The following is a 23,799-nucleotide window of genomic DNA, read 5'->3' on the forward strand; positions in this document are numbered from 1 at the left end:
CTAAAAGCCCTAACACTCATCTCTATCAGTGACTACACAACTGCAAAGAACTGTGGGTACAATACAAGTGTCTCTCCTGGCTTCTGCTAGCTGAGTTGCTGTAATTAAAGAATGAGGCTATTCATGTAGCTGCATATATAAAAAGTCAGATGGGAATAAAAAAAAAAAATTAGTGAAAGCTAAATATTTTTGCCTGATCCAATCTAAGAGTTCTTCAAGACCTTAATTTTTAAAAAAGAAATTACAGACAAACGTATTATGTGGAGAAAGATGAAATTACATAACATAACAATCGGTCAGTTCATTTTTTTCAGTTTAGAAACAAAAACATATTGCTGTGTGTTGGAGATACACTCAACTCTACACACTCACCCCCATAGCCATGCACACTGACTCTCTGAACATGAACATGCACCACTTCTGAATAATACTATAAGAATACTAATATACATTGGTATAACACTGTGTATATTGGTATAAGATAAAGTGTTATTTATCATGGATTTGGTTTAGTAACAAGTCAGCTACTTAACTTCAGATAAATCAGTTAAGCCACTTTAATTTTCTAAGTACCTATTCACAGACTGTTATGACTAAACTGGTTTTAGGAACTTAATGTTGTTAGATGAGTGCATATTTGCTTATCGATTAACATAGAGGTACAAATAGACTTATTCACTCTGCCCCATACACTTTTTCTTTAACTGATGTAGAGTCTCTCAGTCTCTAATAGAAAGACACCTTTCCCTTTTACAGGTACAGCACTCCTCTCTCTTTGGGACGGTCAAAATGTCACAGTCATCCTTTGCTGGCTCCACTCCTGTGGCACAGTTTCCCAAAAGTTCATTTATTCTGCACAAGTTAGAAGAATCTCCAAGATGCAACAGTCAGAGTAAATAGCCAATAAAATGAGCAAATAAAAACTTACCCATATACCCTACCGTCCCTACTCTTCCACGGATTGATTCACCCTCAGGAATTTTAACCGCTAGACCCAAATCAGATATTCTAATATGACCTGGAGAAAGAAAAGCAAACATAATAACCCTAAAATGGCTAAACACACAAATGCTGTTCTTATTGGAACATGCTTTTCATTCACCTAGTACAGGGGCGACCGGTGCCTCCTGAGTCTGGAGGGGCACCAGATCACCAGCGGGAGGGGAGGTGTCCCCCAGCTGCTGATCACAGACCCGGTGGGGAGGTCCCCCAGTGGCTAATCGCTGACCCAGTGGTGGTGGTGGGAGTCCCCCAGTGGCCAACTGCCGAGCCAGCAGCGAAACCAGAAGTACACTTCCGGCAGCACGGCCAATCTCAGGGCATGCGTGTGCACCCACGTGCACCCCCTAAGCATAGCCAATAACCTACTAGTATGAGGAAATAATGCTAGAAACATGGAATTTGAATATTTTAATCACTAAGGAAGAAAGGAATCATGTATTCTAAGGGGAATAATATAACTAAGAATGGATTGAGTTAAACGGGAGTGAAAAAAAATCCTAAGGGTCAAGTTTATGAGATTGCAGACTAGTCCTCTTTGCTTGAGATAGGTCAGCAATAAATCACAGAGGACATGGAAATATCTTGTATTGACTTCAAAGTTTTGGATAAAAAGAAAACTGAGCCAAAGAGAGGGCAAAGTATCTCAGAAAAAGAAGTGCAGTGATGTAGGTATCACAACTTCTTTTGTATTGTGGAAGCCTCCTACCCATCTCGTAGGGGAGACCATGGAAAAGGTGGCTCCACTACTGAACAGGCCACCAGATCAGGAATACTGTAGAACTTGAGCACGGCTTCCTCCGTTCCATAGCAAATATTGTGCAAAGTTCTTGTGTTACACACCCCAAGGCACACACATTAGTATGTGCCAAGGCTCTTGCTTCCAAGTTTTATTTGCCTTTGTACAATATGTAACCTAATACTAACTAAAGCTACTTTGCTGTGAAAACATCTCTTTAAACTGTTCAGACTTACCATAATCATCTAATAGGATATTTTCTGGCTTCAAATCTCTGAAAATGAAAGACAGCTGTTTATTTATAGGAAAGCAGGTTTGATCACGTAAGCACAGTACAGTGCGTGAACGTATCTCGAGCTAGCAATAAAGAAACCAGAAGTCCATTCAAATAGCAAAGAACCTGTAAAACCAAAAAAGACTCTGCAACTTATTTCACAGGCTGAATTTGTGTAACTTAATTTCCTGAAGTTAAAATTGTTTCACTAAGCACAGGTGAAACAACTTCCTAATCTGGCAGCGAGAATCATAGAGTGATAGAGAAACAGAGCTGGAAGGGACCTCCATAGGTCTAGTCCAACCCCCTGCCTGATTATTAGGCAGGATTATTCCTAGCCAAGCCATCCTATCCAAATCCATTGTCTAACCCAGGGGTAGGCAATGCTTTTTGGCCGGAGTGCTGAGAAAACCCACAATGTCTACCCTGGAAGGTGCCGCAGTGCCGACATGCCGGAGCAGCTGTTTGCATCCTCCCAGCTGCAGCCAGCCCATGGAGCTGGGTCTGCTTGCAGCAGGGCCTGCAGCCTCCCAGCCACCTCCTGGGAGCAGCCTGGGCTCCGGGGCTGGCAGCAGCTGCTTAGAGCCTGGGCTGGTGGTGGCGTGCCGACCAAAATGGCCTTGCGTGCCATGCTCGGCATGCGTGCCAGGGGTTGCTGACCCCTGGTCTAACCTATTAGCTAAGCGATCGAGTCAGCCTGGACACAACCATAAGACATACCACCTGTCACAGGTAAAGCATGGGGGCCACAGTGACCAGTGAGATTACATTATATAGATAGCACAGGGATCTCCCCCTGCTGTAAGGTTCTCATTATAAAGCCACTTTCAGGTTTCTCATAACTTGAGGGCTGCTGTCATGCCACATACCAGAACTGACATCAGGGACATTATGTCTCCCTTTGCCAACACTCAGGCATAACAGAAGGGGAAAAGTCTTACAAAGTTAGGGAGGGGAAGACACCAAACCAGGATGGGGAATACTGGATCAGGGAGGTAAGGGTTGACCTTGGTTAGACAAGGAAACAAGGAGAGGGAGCCTCACGCTGCGACCAGTCCTGGGGAAGAAGAATGAGATAAGTCTGAAGGTGACTGAATTGCGACCAAAAAAGACAATACACGGGCGGACGAGACACCATCCCACTCATAAAAGACCAAGTTCTACAGCAAATTTCATCCCACGCAACCTAAGTAAAGTAATAGGGTGAAAAATGTGGCCCATTACCTATTAAAAGCTGCCTGGATTTGTGATTTGGCTTGATCCCGAGTCTGAACATACACAAACCATATACTGCAGGATAAAACGGGGTGGGACGTCACTGCATGTCAGCTGCTCAGCAGGAACTGCACGCAGGTGTGCTCCTATCTTGCGATTAGTAGTTATCATTACTTCGTTTTGTTACCCCGTGTGCCAGGTGTCTGACATAAAGTGGCTAAGTTATGGTAACTCAGATCTCAATGGAAACAGGGAGAGTTACCATGGGTAGGAGATCCATACCCACCTACTGCAGAATAAACACCTGCTTGCAAGCAGTCATTGCCAAACAGTTGATGAGTGGTGAAATCCCATCTCTTCAGCTCTGTGGTAACTTGTTTGTATGTTTAAATTCTCTGTTAGCTTCTCAACACGAGACACTTCTTTTTGAACAGTGTAACTAGGGACAGGTGAGCCAGACACCAGGCCAAGACACCGGCTTAAGGGGGACACAAGAATGGCAGCCCTTGGCCAAGGTAGAAAACTTCCTACTTATGCCTCTTGAGAGGAAGAGGTGTTGGAGATGGAGACTTATTGCAGGGGGCTCGTCGGAGAGAATGCATGCAAGAACCCCCCCACCTGGCATTTCAACCTCTTCTGCTTCAGTGTCCCCAGTTTTGCTCTCTGTGGACGGGAGTATTTTGAATTTTTGACAATGCTGAGGGCCAATTTACCAAAACTATGTTAGCTCTTATTGCTTATTTCCAGCAAAACCTGCAGGGTGCCATGAACGTTCTCCTCCTCCTCTTGCTTGTTTAAAATCCTCTTGACCTCACAAGATAAACTCTTCTGAGTGCTCAGTGGTACCCAGCCTACTTTTCAAACAAACAATACAGAAAAATCCAAAGGGCAGCTGAATGCTGAGAAAAATGTATGACTTTATTTAACATACTACCGCACACTTATCTCTCAGTGTTAACAAAAGGCTCCTGGTGTTGCAGAAATGTGATAAAGGTAATTTCCCACATACTTTTACAGCTAATTTCAAACTCCTAAAGCTGTTTCCTTAGAGATCTTTAGATTTCATCATTTACTTTCACCTTCGCTTGTGGCAGTTATTAGTCATGTTTAATCCTGGAGCTACGGGTAAGTGAAAAGACTTCTGCATGGCTACGTGAAGGCTTTGGCTGCGGACAGGAGGAAAGATGGTTAGGATGGTACGCTGGGACTTGGGAGATAACGGTTCATGTCCCAGCTCTGCTGCAGACTCCCCGCTTGCATTTAGGCAATAGACTTAATTTTTTTGTATCCCAAGTTTCCTTCTACAAAATGGAAGTCATAATAATAGTATTTCTTTTTCCCCAGTCTTTACTTTTCCTACTTAGATTGTCCATTCCTCTGGAGCAAAAGACTCTTATGTCTAGTTTATACTTGCAAGTTTGACTACTGCCTTTACAAGTTAGGGATGCATATATATATTTTTAACTGAAATAGTTCTACAGGTCTGAGTGTGGACACAGTGATATCTATTTCTCTTCCCAACATGGGAACAAGTGACACTGGTATATCCTGGTATCACTGTGCTCACACTAGGAAGATGTACTGTATTCCCGTAAGTTTGTATAGTGTCTACAGCAATGTGGCCCTGATCTGGATTGAAGCCTCCAAGCACTACTGCAATATAAATAATAAATAGTGATAACTGGATGAAGTCCACACTTTTTCATGTTTGCTTTCCCTGAAGAATGACAATTGAGCTCTATTAGTGAGCAGGTTGAAAAGTGAAATGTTAGCTGAAAACTTCGGGTAGCACCAGTAACTGAACTCTCACTGCAGTTTCCGATTAGATACCGTTTCCTCTCATGGTTTGTTATGCCAGACACCCCACACCAGGTAACAAAACTAATACCACATCAAACCCAAAAGAGTTACTGGTTTGTGAGTTATTGACTAATGAGCATATCTGGAAAGTCTTTAATATACGCACAAACATCCTGCACACAGAAAAAGAAATGAAGTTTGTGGCATGAGTGTTTTGTTATAGTCACTCAACTTAAGCTGCAGCATTTTAGGTATTATATTGTGTTATATAGATCTATATAAGATCTCCCAGCAGCCCCGGTGCTCTTCCCAGGATTACACACCACAGAACTTCACTGATCCTCTCATAGTATTACTAGAGAAGGGCACATACAAGGATGTAATATTACTTATCACCGAAATATAGGTACTGTTTGGGGTACAAAGCAGCAGCTATTATACTGGTGACACAAAGCAGCTCTTTAGAAAGCCAAATTACATTTCCATTCAAAGCAACAGGCCAATTTCAATGCCCAGAATACAGGAGAATTTGGCTGGGGCACTTACAAAAGTGACACTAGATCTTATCGAGTAAAGTGGATTTTACACGGACATTTCAATCAAAAAATAGCATGACACTGCCTAAGGTCATGCTGGACACTGGAAGGAAGATTTTTCAGACACAAAGAGAAGTTATGCATAGAGCTCCTACTGGTTTTCAATATGAAATAGGCAACCAGTTCCTCTATGTGCTTTAGCAAAATCTCCTGGGTCACTGATGACTAGAATGACATTATCCATGATGCACCCTGCAGCACCTATGTTCTTCCTAATGATCTCCTTTTCCAAATAGTCTCAGATCTCATTCCTTGCGAGAGTAAGCAAGATCACAGCCTACCTGATATAACAGTACAACAAATACTGCATTCATTATAGCTTTCTCCTGGCTACAAAGATTAAACTAGGAATTGCATAATGCACATGGCCACCTGAATGATGTAAATTGTGGCTTCAAAACTTTTTTTTTTCCTCGCACATCATGTTCCCCCAGATGTAGTCATATCAATACCAGTTCCTCTTCAATACCAGATGCCAATGATAATAAATTCACAAGCCAGGTTTACAAAGAAAAGCATTTAATATAATTGTAAATTACCAGTATAGTAGGGATCCATTAAAAATTATTTCTTGGTATCCATGAGATAGAAGCCATGAAAACTAGACCCAGCCTGATAACCTTTAATTGGCCCTGCAAAGGCCCATTGCCCATGCACTTACACATGCTGTCCTGGCATAAAGAAGTGATAAGCTAATGTGGAGGCAGAGGCTTCAGAAAAATTCTCTGTCCTGCTCCTCTTCTCCATATGTTCTTCAATGGGGGTGTCAAACTCATGTGGGTCTATCACGACCCCCACATCATAGCTCCAGTGCCGGCTCCTGCAGGTGCAGGCACTCACTGCATGTGGTGCCCACCCCAGACAGGATGGAGCAGGCTCCACAGGCACTGCATGTGGCAAACAAGTGAGTTTCCAGACTGGCCCTGCATGGATGCCATGTGCTGTGCAGGTCCTGGAGCTCATGCCATGTGCAGTGCATGTGACGTGTGGGTCCCCTCAAGACCCAGGGCTAGCTGGGGGCTAGATGATATAGCTGTAGGCTGGATCTAGCCCACAGGCCATAGGTCTGACACCTGTACTGTACAAAATAGGATTCCAGTGAGTATGGATCCTTGTGGAGACACATGGGAGGTCCCTACCAGGGACTTCATGCCAGATTTTACAGACTTGGGGTCATATTATGCTTGCTGGCTGCAGTCATTGCTCCCATTCATCTGGAAACCACCCACAGAGGTCAAGGATGTGTCACAGTCTATACAGCACCACACTTGCATGACAGTGCTGGAGAACAGAATAGTGTCCTTTCTTTCAAATATCCTATATTCCTCAAACTTTTTTTTATCTTCAAGCTGCCCTTGCTAGACTCAGGGTACCCGTCAGAAAACGCCAACTCGTAATTTTTGCTAATTTTTCAATCCAGAATAATAACAGAATATTTTTGTCAGTTCCAAGAACTCAGAAAGACCACAACAAATCAGAATATTTTTGAACACTCTGGTTTCCCATTTGAAATCTCTCAGTGTATCTTGTGAATCATGCATAGGTTTTTGCATGCCTAACTACTAATATTATGTAGCACCCCACAACACCTTTAAAAAGGTCTCGTGACATGCCATGGCATCACCCTAGTTGAGAATCATTCTGCTGGGAGAAGCAGGGACGGATCCCTTACTGACTGGAAGAACTTATGCCATGTAGTGTGTTGCCTTCTTAGACTTGCTTAGCCTCAACCGCTAATTTGCTGGCGACAGCATTGTTGCTTGAGCAGCAGCAAGGCATGGGTGGGGGGACTAGGAGAAAGGACGTGAATAAGAAACAAACCAGCTTTCCCAATGCATCATTTTTAGTGACAGAAGAGGGAAGTACTGGCTGGGGGAGGGAATTTGCTGCTGGGCTGAAAACATTTCCTGTTGCAGCCAATTGTGCAGACTCCCTGTGCTGCTTTAAACAAAGTGTGAAGAAAAGGTAATTTAACACCCCGATTCTGCTCTCATGCCCATTTTACACCTGTCTCTGAAGGAAAGAGTGTATTTGGTTTCCTTGCTGGAAGGAAGAGGGGTAATACCTTCCGCTTTACTACAGCTACTATTGATTTGCGCCCTAGCACATAAGAGAATTAGGCCCTGTATATTTAACTTCAAATGCAACATCAACAACCAGCAACCATGTAATTAACAACCCACAGGCCTATAATCACCCTGATCACTTTGCTTGTATGTTGTATCCTGTTCCCCCATCCCTTGTCTTTGTTCTCTAATTTGTTCCCTCCTTGGGATAGGGACTTTGTCTCCCTTTTATCTGTGAACTGTCTAGCACATTATGGCCACAATCTAATCTAGCTAATTAAAATAAACGTACAATACTTTAGAAAGATCTCTGCATATTATTAACCAGGAAATAGCTCCTAAAGAAATATCTTATAAAGACTCTGTCTAGATTTGACACATGGCCGGTGGAAGCTGAGACAGGATTTAGGGAGCTTCTGTTAGTTCTATATGGTTTAGACAGGATGCAGTCACTAATGCTGTTGCTTCCTTCTATTATTATTGAGTCTTACTGTATTAATTCAAGGCTCTGAGCAATACGAAACACAGACTGCACTGCATTAAAATGAGCAGTTGGGAAGGATGCCCACAATTTCTTTTTCTACTTGGAAAAAATACTCTAAGACCCTGGGGGACCCTTACCTGTATACAGTATTTTCTCTGTGTAGATCTTCCAAGCCACAGAGAATCTCCGCCGCATAAAACAGAGCTCTTTCCTCTTCAAAGCCTGGGTTTCCCATGTTGTAGATGTGGAACTTCAAGTCACCCCCATTCATTATGGTCAGAACTAAACACAGTGCATCTTTTGTTTCATAGGCATAGGCTAAATTGACCTAAAAGAAAATTTGTAATAAAGTTCCAGCAGTTTGGTCATAAGATGCAATGAATCCATCACTAACTTTGATATTAAAATGAAAATAATTTGACGGATCAGTGTACAGCAGCAAAAGCCAAGGGAACAGACAATAAAAGCCTTATTACAGCACAATGGTTATTTTTACAGAATCAATTAAACATTGGAAATTAGAATATTATAGAGTAATTTATTGACTCCAGCTATGCTTATGAGAAGATGACAAATTTAGTGCTCAACTGCCTAGCGCTTTTATATGTCAGATAAATCACATCCATTCTAAGCATACCTTTCCAGATTAAGAGTAATTTTAAATCAATGGATTCACTTCTCCAACTGCACTTACTATCCCACTGGTCAGCCAAGTTTTGCTCCCTTGTTGACAGCTGAACATAATATCCAACAGTCACATCAGCTGCAGTAAATCATGCTAAAAGGCCGACTGAATTTTTTATGATTATTATTTTTATTATTACTACTATCGAAGAACAGGCGCAGCACAGTCACATGAGCACAAAGGGGAAATCAGGCAAACTGACTGCTGAGGGACTGAACAGTGACCTAGTTTCTTCTACTACTTTATATACTCTGAAGTAGAGGCAAAAATGTCAATAAAATCTGTGCTCGGAGAGTTTCCTCCAAGCAAGGACCAGGACAAGTGTAATACTTACTACAAACTGACTATTGACTTTTTCTAAAATCTGCTTTTCATTTAGTGCCATGGATTCGCCTTTCCTCTTCTTTATTCTCTTCTTCTCTAATCTCTTGCAGGCATACATTTTCCCTGTTGCCCGGACTTGGCAAGCGCACACCTAAACAGGAAGGAAAGGGGAAAACAATTACTTGGGTAACTTAAAGGAAAGACTCTGTGTCCACAAAACTTAACACCTCACGGTCCTGCTTGTTTTTGGGGCGTCTCCTTGGCTTTTTAAAGTTCTTTTTAATGGCACGTGAAGCTGTGTATGTGGAAGACAGGGCTAGAAAGCTGAAACGTGGGGCTCCATCTCCAGAATGGTTGCATAAATTTGGTATGAGGACTTCAATTTTCTGTGCCTGTTTCCTACGTTGCCTTTGGTTCAGCTTATGAACGCTGCAGGGCAGACATGTTATTGCACCCCAACATAAATGGAGGCCTCTGGTGTTATTGAAATGCAGATAATAAAGGAAGCTTAATTCACACACAAATGTAACTGCCAACACAAAAGCATTTCCTGGAAGTGACCATTAAGGGTAATAATTCTCATGAAACGTTAACAGAAGCTCTTAGCAATTAAGTGGTTAAAGTCTGCTTCTCATCAAGAAAAGAAAGAAAGAAACCACTAGAAAAACAACTCCCCACCCTTTCTTTTAACCTGAAGTCCTACCAGGTGAAAAACATTCATAACAGAAGCTTTCAGAATTACTCACCTCCCCAAAACCACCTTTTCCTAGTACTCTGTACTGTCTAAATGTGTTTTTCGTTACTGGCTGCCTGAAAGAAAGAAATAAGAAAGGAATAAAAGAAGATACTCTACTCTTAATGCACTTTCTAAGACGTATTTGTCTCAGCTCAAACTTCTGAAAGGACAAAATAGATAAATATCATATAATTACATTATATGGGGATAATCACATTATATAATATAATATATAATTAGGTAATCACATTATTCCAATACTATATATGGCTTGAACTTTTCAATCTCAGCATATTAAGCTGTAATAAAATACAACACATTAGTGAGTCATCACTGTGCAGTATAATTTTGGATACAGTCTTAAGGCTAAAGGGGTTCCTGAGTCTTCATGATACCCTCTGTCGGTTTTTTTTTTTTTTTTTTTTTAAAGATAAGAGGAGTTAAAGGAGTTTGAAAAGACACATTCATGTACTGGATCATCTGATGATGAGACATGCATCTATTAAAGGTAATGCTGCGTGAATATATGGATATTTTTAGTTTGGCCTCTGAAACAAGATTAAAAAAAAAAATCAGTTAGATCCTAACATATTTTTTTCATTTTTTCTTGACCCTAAACAAAACGTTTTGGTCTGAATCCAAGCAAAAGTTGGAAACGGCTAAGCAAGGAAACAAAGGGCTAGAAGTTTGGCACCTTTCATGGAGCTGGCCAGGCGCAAGAGGGCATGCCTGCGATCAGGGCACACCTGCAGCAAATGGGAGACCCAGAGTCAAATCTGGGCACTTGAACTTGCATTTCCCAGCTCATTGGGCTTTAGGTTACCTCACAGTAAGTAACCTGTAACTTCAGCTGCTGAAGAGGTTTCATTCTGCATGGAATACCTTAATATTCACTAAGCCATAGCCAGTCTGAAAATGACTGCAAAGCCTGTTGGTTAGGGCACTCACCTGGGATGTGGGATCCCTAGGCTCCATCCAGATGAGACTGAACATTTAGGTTATTTAGCTGTTCCACATACAGGAACAGCTCCAACAGAAGATATTTTGGGAAGCAGTCCCCAGACTACTCTAGAGTCTGGTGGTTAAGGGAGGTGGGATAGGTGGCTTCAAAACCCTCTAGGAGAGGAGGAAAGTGAACATAGGTCATACGCACCCTGGGCAAGTGCCCCAGTTACTGAGATATTGGTTGAAAGGGGGAAGTGGGGCAGAAATTCTTAAATCATTTTCTGACTCTAACTATACAATCTTCAGCCAAAGCTATTCAGTCGTTACTGCAACTTTGGGCCGAACTAGAACGGATTGTTTTGCTGAATGAACTAACCACTAAAAAAAAAAAAAGCTACAATTTTTGCTAAAATTACTAGAGCTTTAATCACTAAGAAACTTGCTGCACAGGGCAATTCCCCCCACCCCTCTGCTGCGCTTCAGAATGCCCTGCCTCTTCGGGCATGTGTTTTCACTGTACCGGCAGGACATCTGGGGAGGGAGTGTGCCTCCTTTGTGCCAAACTTTCTGAGAACTTCCTCTCGATCCCCAAGCGGGAGGGTTTGCTGATCAAAAGAAGGAAGGGATAGGGAAGGAAGAATGAGCCGAGCAGCCGTTCTCCTTTTTCCTCAACACAATCGAGCCTCTTATAATTGTCAAGAAGGCCTCTAGACTGGTTCAGGCTAGTTGTTAACACTATTTTAGAATAATTTCTACTGAGCCCATTACCACTATTTGATGTTACAGACCTTGCATATAAGAGTCAGGTGTAGCACCAGGACTCCAACCCTAAATTGAACACGTACAATCTTTACTACCCATACATTTGTATAATCCAATGGAGAGTGTTCTCCTCATTGTAAAACTTTCTTTTTTTTTTAATTACTACTCTTATACTAAATGCAGTTACATTAGGAGCTTCTAGAGACTGACATTCAGGATGACGTTACTGCAGGGAAGCCAGCGTGCCAGAAGAGGGAGTGCAGTAACACAGCTATGCGAACAACATGGATGAGGAGGTTGATGACAATAAAAGAAATAAATATTGAAGTGAACCATGTTCATGTGTGCTCCATTAAAGCACTGTGGGAAAAGAAACCAGATCAATCAAATGCAAAAGGATGAAGCAGGAGGAGCTTCTAGCTTCTAAGACGACCTTATGAACAGTGGTAGGATTAAAAGCAACAATTAACAGTGATAGATATAGACTTGAGTGTCCCTGAAATAATTTGACTGTTTGACTGTTCTGCTGCAGCCAACTAGCTGTCAGAAAGAGCTGTTAATCATTCCATGATAGTAAAGTTATTTTTTTGCTAATCCCGGAAACAGCATTTTAGTTTTCTAAATTGAGTAGGCTCATCTGATGGCTTGCCAAATTTATTTTTAGGGTTAATAAAAAAAAAAAATCTCCATTGCACTGGAGAAAATTCTCAAGTTTCGATGTGCAAATAAATGGGAAATGAGTAAAAACGCTAGGAAACATCTGATTCTGTTCAATGCAAGTAGGCTACAGCAAACAGAGCTAAACAAAACAGGACATGGTGGATGGACCGTGTATAGGTTTCATGGGATATGGCCTGCACTGACACAAAATGGCTGATGATCAGGCACCTGAAGTTGATTGTTTTCAGTCTGAAGAGCTAGCTTTTCAGCTGGATAAAAGTGGCAGACTCTATGGACTTCAATAAGGTTATGTTGGTTCACAGTAGTTGGGAATTTGGCCCTTAATCTTCTTTTGTAATTCAGTTGTGAAGTGTGGAAACAACTCCAAACTGCGGTGGCACACACCAACAAGGAGAGTGCCGGTGAAAGCCTTTAAAGGATTCCTGAAAATGGAGTATGCCCGGAAGCGCATATGCAATAAACCTGGTGCTAGGACACATGCTACATTTCCCCATGTTTTCAGTTAATAAAGGATCCTTCAAAAAGAAGGCCTCTTAGACCTGACTTGATTATCAGCAGTAAAGAGTGACCCAAGTAGGAAGAAAGTTCAAAATGCAGAGCATTATACTAGTAATTAATTGCTACGGCATGCTAGCCTCCAGCATCTTGGGGTAAATAATAAAATGGGAATCTACTTTCCCAGTCAGTAGCATCCAGCCCATGCTGGTTCAGTCTCACTTATGCACACTGTTTGCAAATGTCGAAACAGGAGACTTGAAGCATGCCTTCAATTTAGCATTGCAAATACATTTAGTTAAGCCTTTTGTTCATACCATAAAGATAGTTGCCCTGTGTCTGATCTCACCAGGACAGGGAAACCCTGGAATAAGTGAAATCTGGTGATGAGGATGGGATCCCACTGAACAGGAAAGTTGCTACAGGTTCATCCTAAACTGTAAGTGCCAGCCGCTACAAGACAGAAGGGGCCTCACACATCCCAAGGAGCCCAGACCAGGGGTTCCTTCCCATGGCATCGCATGTTTCATAGTTGTTAGGGGCTAGAAGGGGCCTTACAGATCATTGGGTCTAGCCCCCCTCCACTTGGGCAGGAAAGACCGCTGGGGTCAGATGATCCCAGAAAGATGAGCATCGAGACACTTTTTGAAGATTGCCAGGTGTGTGACTGTACCACCTCTTTTGCCTTCTGTGCAGATCTTCTCCAACATGAGGAATTTGATGTGGCCAGAGCATTAAGGTGGGACTCCTGTGCCAATTGGCTCATCTTCTTATTCACCATAGAAGCCAATCAGATGACTGAGGCTAACCAGAAATGTGCAGTGCTACTGACCGTTTTTGGCTCACAGGCTTTTGATCTCATTTGCTCACTTGTGTCCCTAGCCAAAATCCCCACTACTAAAAAACCACTTTGCCTCAACCCCACCGAATGAATTCCACTTCAACCAGCGTAATCAGCTGCCGGGCGAAGGGAGTGCAGCATACAAGCTGACCTGTGTTGTCTGTCCAAAAACTGTAATTTTGGTACAAGTTGAGTCTCTACAGAGGGATGAACTTCTGTTTGGGGTTTCAGATGAAACACTAGAACACAGATTCCTTGCAAAGCAAAACTCAACGTTTGCCAGTTCTCAAGAGGAAGCACTTGCTCACAAGCCTGGATCTCACCATTTAAAGGGGATCCAAGCACCATCCACGAACATGCGACTGAGACTCATCAAATGCAACCCAAAGGGAATCCTCCAAAGAAATCTCACCATCACTGACCAAAAAAATTCATTGTCCCTAGGAGGCTGTTATAGCTGTGGTGGGAGCCACATGTGATGCATGCTGTTTCCATGAGTCCAAGTGCCATCATTGCAAGAGCAAGGGTCACACAGAACATGTTAGTCGTTGGAAGTTCAAGCCATCTGAAAAGAGGTCAAAGAAGGGTACACCTTCAGCTGCCACAAATACTGGTGCTGGTCTGAACAGCGTTTCAGGCGGTGGAATGCTCACTGATGTTTGTGCATTTGGGTTTGTCAAGAATGTGGAAACACTGTTCCTACAAAAGAAGACCTACACAACAATGATGCTCCAAGATTTTCCATGTCATGGAGGTAGATGCAGGATCAGAGTTTGCTTCCCTTTCAGAAGAGACATACGAATTGCGATGGCCTTAAAATCGTCTGCTATTATTCTGTGCAAAGCAGGACTTGTCAACTACAATAAACAGTTGACTGAGAAGGAGAACGCTGTATCAGTGTCTGCTATAGGAAGGGTCAAGGGGTGCTCCACCTTGTAAGTGCCAAAAGACAGTGAGCAAACTTGCTAAGTGAAGAATGGTTTCAGTCACTGGGCATTAAGCTAACAAGAGCACACGGCAATGTGGCAGACACCATTCAAGATGTTCTAAAGGAATTCAGCAAAGGTTTTGAAGCAGGGCTAGATGTGTACAAAGGCCCACCTGTTTAATTTATGTTGGATCTGGCTGTGGCACTGATTTGAAAGAAGCCTTACTGTGTTGCATTCACCCTCCATCCAGACTGATGCAAAGATTAATCATCTTGTACAACAAGGTGTCCATGAAACTACAGGACCAGCATCATACAAAGCCAAGACTCCAGATAACAAGACACTTTGCAGACATGCTGACTAGATGTGAAGCTGCATTCAGATGATATACTACCTGCAGATCCAAAGGCCTCACAGTGCCAGCAGGACCAGGTCTTTCGAGTCCATCAGCTGCTGTTGTAGACCCATTAAATCCTCCAGCTTCGGAAGCAACTCAAGAAGAGCTGAAACAGCCTGCTTGTATTTCCAGTGGGGTGACTCCAACCCCTGAACTGGGTCATCTAAGACCAGACTTAAGTGACTACATTATCTAAAAGGAAAAGGTGGTATGTACTGAGTGGTGTGTATGTGTATGTGCATCTTTGCCAGTAGGTCTGGCTCTTTTATGTTAGGTTTGTCTCCAGTTACTGCCAGCTGCTATGCTGGAAGAGTATTCAGTTAAGGTTTTAGTTTGTATTAAAAAGATGGCTGCCCTTTTGCTCCCTGTAGGATTTCACTGGGACAGAGCAGTCTCTGCAACATAGAAAAAACGTTGTGACAGGGAATACAATAAAAATATGCACAAGGATTTTCCAACCCCCCTGGGGGGATCTGGATTTCTAGTTCCCATTAAAGTCCATTTCTTTCCATGGGTCCGTGGTGCACAAGCCATGGTCTATACAGCAACTGAACAAGGTGCTCTCTGTGGCCTGTGGCTGAGGAGAGTGGAAGGAAGGGAGGAGATTATTTTTCAGCACATGCACCAATCGCTTTGAGGCTGGGGACTCAGCTATTTGCCTGCTGGAATCTAGTGTGAAGGCAAGTGTCATTTTTTTTTCCAGGTTCATTCTGCAGGACAAAGTCTCAATCTGCTTTTTGGCCCTCCAAGCAATGGGCACCTATGGTCAAACACTAAGACTGAGGAAAGTCTTTATGACTGGAGTGGGGATCTTGAAGTCCAGCCTATGGGAGCAGGAAATAGGATGCTACAGATCTTTGTAAAAGGGAACAGAGGGCCACATAAAGGCAAGAGCTGTTGCTTGGAGAGAAAGAGGGAAGTGGGGAAAAGCTTGTGCGATTGGAACGAGAGATCCAGACAGCGTTGGCATGATTCATGTCATTTCCCTGGAACCCACTCCTCACCTGTTTAACTTTACATTGTAAGACTGTGAACCTTAAGAAAGTCCCCTGTTCTGTTTTTGATTAAAACCATGGGAACAACATGTCACGCACTTAAGGGCTCATTGGGACCTAGCATTTGCATGTTTTGCAAGGCAAATGAAAATAGTGGGAAAAACAAAAAACAAACCAGCAATTCTTACCTTTCCAACCACTTCCACTGGAGAAACCTATCAAAGTACATGCTGTCTAGATATTCTTGAAATGGCTCCCCACTTAGGTAGTCAAGGACAGATCTGTCTCAGATGAAAAAGATATATAAGCATTTTATAATCCTGAACTTGAAGCAAAAGAAAAAGCAAACAAACAATAACAAAAAGAATTACAACCCTGTTCTGAAGTGAGGCTGCTCCATTTATGTCTACCTTACTTTGTACATGACTTGAACTACTATGCGCTAAATTGGAACAAAGTGCTAGGTATTGTGCATCTCACCGAGGGTGGCATTGTACAAGTTTCATTTTACAATGCCGCTGGTTTTGAAATTTTTCCACCAACAGCCACCAATATAATAAACAAAGTACAAAGTAAAGTCGTGTGCCCTGGACACGTACGTCCTGATTCAAAGCCTACTGAAGTCACTAAAAAGTGTTAACACTGATGTCAGCGGACTTTGGATAAGGCCCCAAGTCTCAGGAACTGTTGGTCAGTTGAGATCAGCCCAAACCGACTCCCTCTGAGGCTGAACTTTCTGAACTCTTGGGAATCTTTAGATCTAGATCCAAACTTTCTGGCTTGAGCACATCTCAGTGAGTAAGTGACCATCACAGCTGCTGTTATTTAAAGCGAAAGCATCAGCCACAATGCATGCTTTTGGGGAAAAGTAATTACTGTGATTAAGTCCAATGACCCTGCCCTGTTGCTAGTGGCATGAAACAAAGGAAGAAAGTAAGAGGGCAGGCTGTGGATTTGGGTCTGCACCAGACGAAAACTTGGGTGGTCAATTAGTTGATGCAAAGATTTGGTAGAAAGCCCTTGTGAAAATGTGGCAGAGATCTATTGCATGGCAAGCAGAACGGACGGCCAGAGGCAGAGATAAATCTTATGAATCAGGCCCATAGGTCACAGCTTAGAGAAATAAGATGGTACTGGCTGGTGTTGCACTGATGCGAAGGGTGTGCTACAGAACTGGCTGCTAACCTACTATCCCAGGTCCCTGCATGGCTGACTAGTGCCAATGACTCACCTGGCAGTGCCATCAAGGGACAGAGCTCAGTTTATACTGGGAGAGACCCAATGTGGGGCATGAGAGTCTCCTACCACCCTCTCTCCAGCTTCCTGGTCACAGGGACTTAACAAAAAAGGAAGGCATCCAATCACGAACTGACTTAAAATAGTCCATCAGGACCCTGTGATAGCACAGGCTCTGGATTGGTGAGTTCGCTGAACCTAATTTTTCCTAAGGACCAACCAGTGACACAGTTTTCATTTAAAGGGGAACCTACTGCATTTTTCTATCCATGTAGAATTTGGAAGGGCACTTCAGGGACAGAAAACGACATCCAGAAAAGGGCCATGTAAGCAATGGGAATCTTGCACAAGTCTTGTACGATCCCCTTTCTAGCCAGGATGCTGGTCTTATATGGAACTTACAAGCAGGGACCTATTTAAATTGCATTTTCCTGATTTTCATGGAACCTGCAAAAAATGGTAGTTTCCGCAATCACCGCCAAAATGGTGCTTGCCGAGACTGCCTGAAAAAAAATAAAATTTACTAAAAATAAAATGCTGGCTTCCAAGTGGGAGCCAATGGTCCTCACAGCAGCCGCTGCCTGGCTTCACAGCCTGCTGTACGAGGGAGATGGGGAGGGGGAAGGCACTGGCTGGTGGAGTGGCAGGAAGGGGAGCAGCCAAGATGGCAGCTGCCTCCTGTTGTTCCTCCTCTCCTGCTGGGGTCTCTCCACCAATCAGTGGTGAGGGGAGGGGCTGCAGAAAGCACAGATCTCTGCCAATCAGTGAAAAGGGACAGGGCTTCTCAGCCAATCAGCAGTGAGGTGCGTGGGCTCCGCTAAACGCCTGCATAAGTGGCTCTGCACGCCATGAAAAACACTTTGCCTCACCCCAATTTAGGCAGATTCCTACTTATAAGGACACTTCCTTAAAAAAACCCCCTCTATCCATAGAATTTTTCTAAGAGGAGCTATTCTTCCTTGCAAATGAATAGGCAATGTGTCCATATAAGTTCTCGAATCCTATCAGCATGCTCATTTTATAGCTATATTTATTTGCTGATATGACTCTAGGTCGCAAAGGAAATAACCATCTCTTGAATTTTGCTTTTCTTCATCTATACCTGGGTTCTTCATAAATTTCTTGAATTTGTTGGTTGTTTAAAATATTTTGCTAATTGCTTTTGACCTGGCAATCATGAATGAACAGTTTATATTTCACAGATTTTTATTCAAGCTCCTATTTGTTGGTCATGCGGGTTATGAGAAATCTCTCTGAATGACAGGATGTATTTTATCTAAACAGATTTAAGTATTCTAATACAATAAAAGCCTTTGTCTGTCTGTCTGTCTGTCTGTCCATAATGCTCTGGACCAACTGTGGATGCACCACTGAGTGGGTGTGTGTCGACTGGCGGTGAGGGCCTGGGGCATTATGGGCAGGGGGGAGGAAAGGGAGCTGCTGAACTGCGCTGCCCCCCTCCCAAAAACACCAACTGGCAGGGAGGGGGAAATGGCAGGGAAGAGACGGGGGGAATGGGAACAGGAAGGGGAAGGGGGCACATTGCTGGTGGCAGCGCCCCTATGTCATGCTGGATGGTGGTGCTCCATCCCAGCCCCCCACTTCTCTCCTCCCCATGATTTATGATGGGCAATTTGCTGGTAATGTATTAATTGTCTCGTTACTAGTTAAAAACAAACCAAAAAAATCCCTAACCATTTCCAGACCCTCAAATATACAACAAAATAAATCAATTGCAAGGAAACAGTAAAACACAAAACAAAGGAGACACATACAGACATATGCATTTCTCCTGCTGATGGCTCTTATCTGTGGCAATGCACCTGAAATAAACCCTTGCTTCAGCTCATAAAGACAGGCAAGATTGTGCTGGCATGAGTATGCATACTTCCAACATTAACGTAGTTCAATACGTTTACCAAACACCAACAGCAGGTTTTTAAAACTTTCTTTTGACCCCACGTCAGTTCATGTAAAATGATCAGCATTTATATTAATGATTCATACTTCACTAACATCTGTTTCAGTTCATAGAAAGGAATGGCTGTTTTCAAGCCCTAAATAGCACCTCAACGAAGGAGTGTCCAAAGGCGGCTTATTTCATGTACTTCATTAAGAGTATTTTAAAGAACAATGGCTGCCTTTCACCAGTTTTTTGCATTTTACCTTTCCTCTCTGGCAGTGACAAAGTACATTTTATGGTAAACTGTCAGCTCAGAAACTGATTTAAGAAAGACAGACATCGCTTGCCTACATCGAGCACAGCTTCACTTTTGTCATCATTGTGACTGGTGGACTTGACTGATACAATATACCAGATAACCCGTGTGATACAACGCTAACACAAGTAAACTGGTTTTTGTTATAAGGGAGGACCAGAAATATTCTGCATCTTCTCCCTATGCAAAGAATAACTGAAAGCCGAAAAGGTCAAAGAACTAAGCCAAAACAATGAATGACAGCAGAGCGCATTTTACAAATCCCCATTAACTCATCCAGAGAAAACAAAACATGCTCGGCCAAAAACCACAAGTGCCCATTCTAGATGATCCCTCCTTTTCATATTTTTGTTGGTTTATGATCTACTGGCATGAAGCATACTAGGGTCAGTGTATAAAAATGCAAATTGCATACCTGAAGCTGTAGGGCACAAAAGCACAATTGCCTCGCCTCTGCAAAACTGATAAGCCTTTCACAGACAAAAGGATAAAATAATGCACATACATTTTAACTCAATAGACAGACTGATTTTTTTTTTTTCAAGCTCCATCCTCCTGTTGAAGATTTTCTGGAAGAGCCATGCAGAGCAAAGCTTGCACATTCCTCTGTCTAAATGGAAGGCATAGCCACTTGATTTTTATTCACTTTGAAACAGAGATGTTTTCTTTGGATACATTATCATTGTAGCTCTCTTCACATGGCATGAAGTCCATAGCTGATTTACTTGGCTGGAACACTCTGTCAAATACCTGAAACACTAAGTGCCTGTGTGTAGTGTGTATAATGGAATGGAAATATTTATTATATATTATACAGCTGAATGATCTCACCGCTTGTCTAAGATTATGACTATAAGTTGAAGAAGATGCAAGCTGCAGTTCCAAATTAAAATTCCTCTCCTTATCTGACACGTTCTTTTACAAGCTGGCTGCGTGTAGCCATGTGATCTTTGGATGTCAAGTTATACTTACTTTGTACAGTGAGAAAAAAGCTCTTTGCAGGGGCTGATTTCGAGTTTTTCCTCCGTCTGCTGGACAAGATCTCGACTGACTTCCGTGACATAAACTGGGGACTATGGAGAGAACAAAGAGGGCGCGTTATCTTTGTGATAAGAAGCAGATGCTTCCCTGCTAGCACATGTCATGCTCTTGATCGTTCCAAATCAGCTCCAGTAATTTTCTCAGAGGAAAGGAGACCCGAGTCATGCTGCAAGTCAAATAGGATACCATCGTGAATTCCCCCACACGCCGCTAGGTCCTTGTATTAATGCAATAACCTTTCGTACGCTCTTCTGTACCTTCATCCTCTTCTTCATTTCCATGAATATGCAAAACACCCAGCTTGCCAACTTCCACCAGCTCACAGACCACGTTTCAAAGCCCATGAAAAATCTGCTATGCTGAACTGCATACAGGCTGATTTTGCATTCTTCAAAACAAAAGCAAATTCTACCCATGTTTTCCCATCATTGATGCTTCACTGCATTGTCTGAAAACTCCCCCACTTTTATTTTTAGCAAGAACCAAACACAAAGAACAGAGAGGATGTATTTCAATTTATATAATACAAAAAGATGCCTGTGCATAGCTGTGGGCACCTTATATACAGCTGGTAGCAAAACAACGGCTCATCAGCATTAAAATAATCATTTCAAACAGGAACTCTGCCATCCGACCATGTAAGAAATTTCTCCTAATCCTTCTGTCATTGCAGAAAACACACCAGAGGCCTTCTCCAAACACCCTAATGGGAAGTTTTTCACCGTGTGCCCAGCCAAGTAACCAAATTCAGGTAATTTTGGACCAATTAATAGTAAAGCCCTAGTTTTTAGGCACACTCTTGAACACTGGAAAAAAAAAGAGCCATTGTTATAACAAATGAATGGCATTTTATATTTTGTGTATGGGTCTTATTAGGACTCCTTTATATATTCCATAGGATTTTTTTGACATCTTATTCCCTTAGGATCCTGTGAAAATTTTGTGTGTGTGTGTGTGTGTGTGTGTGTGTGTGTCACAGCCAAACTCTCAATATATTTACCAGCGATTTAGCACTTCATAAAAGCCAGTTCTTCATTCATGACCATGACCACCAGATGGTGCTGAGTGGGAGGATCATAACACTTGATCACTCATTGCTGACCAGATGTTCTGGGGAGCTCACTCTTGATCGGTGATATCCCGGCAAGTATTGTAGGAAATTGTAGTGTTTGAGAAAATGAGGAAGATGAGAAGAGAAGGGAAGAGGCGTAAATAGGAGAGAATCTCCAGTTTAGTGGAAGCTGAATTAAATCTTTCTCTACTGCTACAACGTGAATATGTCCCTGATTGCAACGTGGAAGTGAGCACTCGGCTCTGCTCAAGCGTTTTTAATTAGGGCCATGGTTTACATGATTCCCTCCACAAGTTAAGCAGTGCATGCTCAGTATTTAGCATTTAAATAAAATCGATAGAATACGCTGGATGCTTCTGCCCTTTGTAGGAGATTTCCTACGCCACGCCAGAGGTCCGGATGACATTTCTTAGCTGGATGGAAATCCCACAGAGTCTCATCAGGACAACTCAAGCTCCACCACAAGCTCTCTGGAGAGCAGGAGAAGGTACATTTTCACTTGAGCCTAAAGCAGATGGCCTTTACACTATTTCCAACACCTGCCAACACAGAGAACAAGAGACAAGGCCTGGGAAGTGATCCTGAGTAGAACCAAGTGTTAAAAGGAGGATTACTGACATGACATGACTGTTTATACCCTGCACAAAGGAGGACTGAATAACCCTGTTACCTTGTATATCAAAGGAGCTCCAAGCGCATCGCATATAAATGAAACAGGCTCCTTTATATGCTGAGCTAGGTTTGCAATACAAGAACTACCTAAAAGATCAGGAAACTGAGGTGTGTAGGTGCTAAAGTCAAATTTTACCAACTTGCTTGCTTATCTTGCTGGGATCCTATGACCCCAGCTGACTTCCTGCCCTTTGGGCAGGGGGCTGGACTCGATGATCTCCCGAGGTCCCTTCCAGCCCTAATGTCTATGAAATCTAGGAAATCTATGAAATCAGTGGGAAATTGCTGCGGACAGAACAAACACCAGTGAACCAGGTTAATTTACAGGTGCCTCAGTGCAGATTGGGGGGTCTAATTTTAGGCCCAAGTGACTGAGCTGAGGTACAAACAGAACCAGTTTTAAAAAAAACCAGAGTCCTGGCTCCTGGTCCTACAGCTGCGGATCACATTTGCTGTGAAGACACAGTAGAAATTCAAAGGCATTTAGGAGTTGTTATATAAGGTCTGAGTCAAAGTTGCTTGAAATTACCAGGAGCCCTTCTATTGAGTGTGGTTAAAACAGGTATTAACTGACCCACTTGAATTATTATGTGGTTTAATCCCACTTATAGTTAGTAGGGTCAGAAGGGACCTAAGCAGATCATCAAGTCTGACCCCCTGCCATGGCAGGAAAGAGTACTGGGGTCAAAAGACCCCAGCAAGGTGATTGTTAAGCCTCGTCTTAAAGACCGCCAGGGTAGGAGCCTGCACCACTTTGCTTGGAAGTTGGTTCCAGATCCTAGCCGCCCTGACCGTGAAGTAGCGCCTCCTGATGTCTAATTTGCATCTACCCTCTGCCAGCTTGTGCCTGTTATTTCTAGTCACTCCTGGTAGTGCTCGGGGGAACAGGGACTCCCCCAGTGACTGCTGGTCCCCTCTGACTAGTTTGTAACAGGCCACAAGATCCCCCCTCAGCCTTCTCTTGGGGAGGCTGAACAGGTTCAGGTCCCTTAGCCTCTCCTCGTAGGGCCTGCCCTGCTGTCCGTGGATCATGCAAGTGGCCTCCTCTGGACCCTCTCCATGCTGTCCACTTCCCTCTTGAAGTGTGGCACCCAGAACTGGACGCAGTACTCCAGCTGCGGCCTGACCAGTGCCGCATAGAGGGGGAGGATCACCTCCCTGGACCTGCTCGAGATGCATCTGTGGATGCATGGCAAGGTGCCGTTGGCCTTCCTGACCACATCCCCACACTGCCGGCCCATGTTCATCTTGGCATCAATGACGACTCCAAGATCCTTTTCTGCCTCTGCACTGATGAGAAGGGAGTTCCCCAGCTGGTAGGGACGGCGCTGGTTCTTCCTCCCCAGGTGCAGCACCTTGCAGTTGTTGGTGTTGAATCCCATCCTATTCTCATCCGCCCACCCCTGTAACCTGTCTAGGTCCGACTGGAGCCGATTCCTTCCTTCTAATGTGCCCACATCCCCCCACATCTTAGTGTCATCAGCAGATTTGACCAGGGTGGTTTTTACCCCATCGTCCAAGTCACTGATGAAGATGTTGAACAGTGTAGGCCCAAGGACCAAGCCCTGAGGGACCCCACTGCCCACATCCCTCCAG

General features: G+C 43.2%; 1 protein-coding gene across 4 annotated transcripts in view; it reads right to left on the reverse strand.

The window, feature by feature from the left end:
• The window catches only part of GRK5 (G protein-coupled receptor kinase 5), a 251,945-nt gene that overhangs the window by 22,016 nt on the left and 206,130 nt on the right, over positions 1-23,799 (reverse strand). For 3 of the 4 annotated variants that reach the window (XM_090056906.1, XM_090056909.1, XM_090056907.1), the window contains exons 5-11: positions 20,391-20,491; positions 16,152-16,244; positions 9,929-9,992; positions 9,193-9,333; positions 8,311-8,501; positions 1,975-2,012; positions 929-1,018 (exon numbers count right to left, since the gene is read on the reverse strand). In XM_090056906.1, coding sequence (XP_089913032.1) covers positions 929-1,018; positions 1,975-2,012; positions 8,311-8,501; positions 9,193-9,333; positions 9,929-9,992; positions 16,152-16,244; positions 20,391-20,491 — 718 coding nt within the window. Of the gene's footprint in view, positions 1-928; positions 1,019-1,974; positions 2,013-8,310; positions 8,502-9,192; positions 9,334-9,928; positions 9,993-16,151; positions 16,249-20,390; positions 20,492-23,799 lie in introns of all 4 variants that reach the window. The other variant, XM_090056910.1, reaches the window with a different exon arrangement.

This window comes from Crocodylus siamensis, chromosome 7 (assembly GCF_052110815.1).
Source record: "Crocodylus siamensis isolate JL-2025a chromosome 7, ASM5211081v1, whole genome shotgun sequence".
NCBI lineage: Eukaryota > Metazoa > Chordata > Crocodylia > Crocodylidae > Crocodylus > Crocodylus siamensis.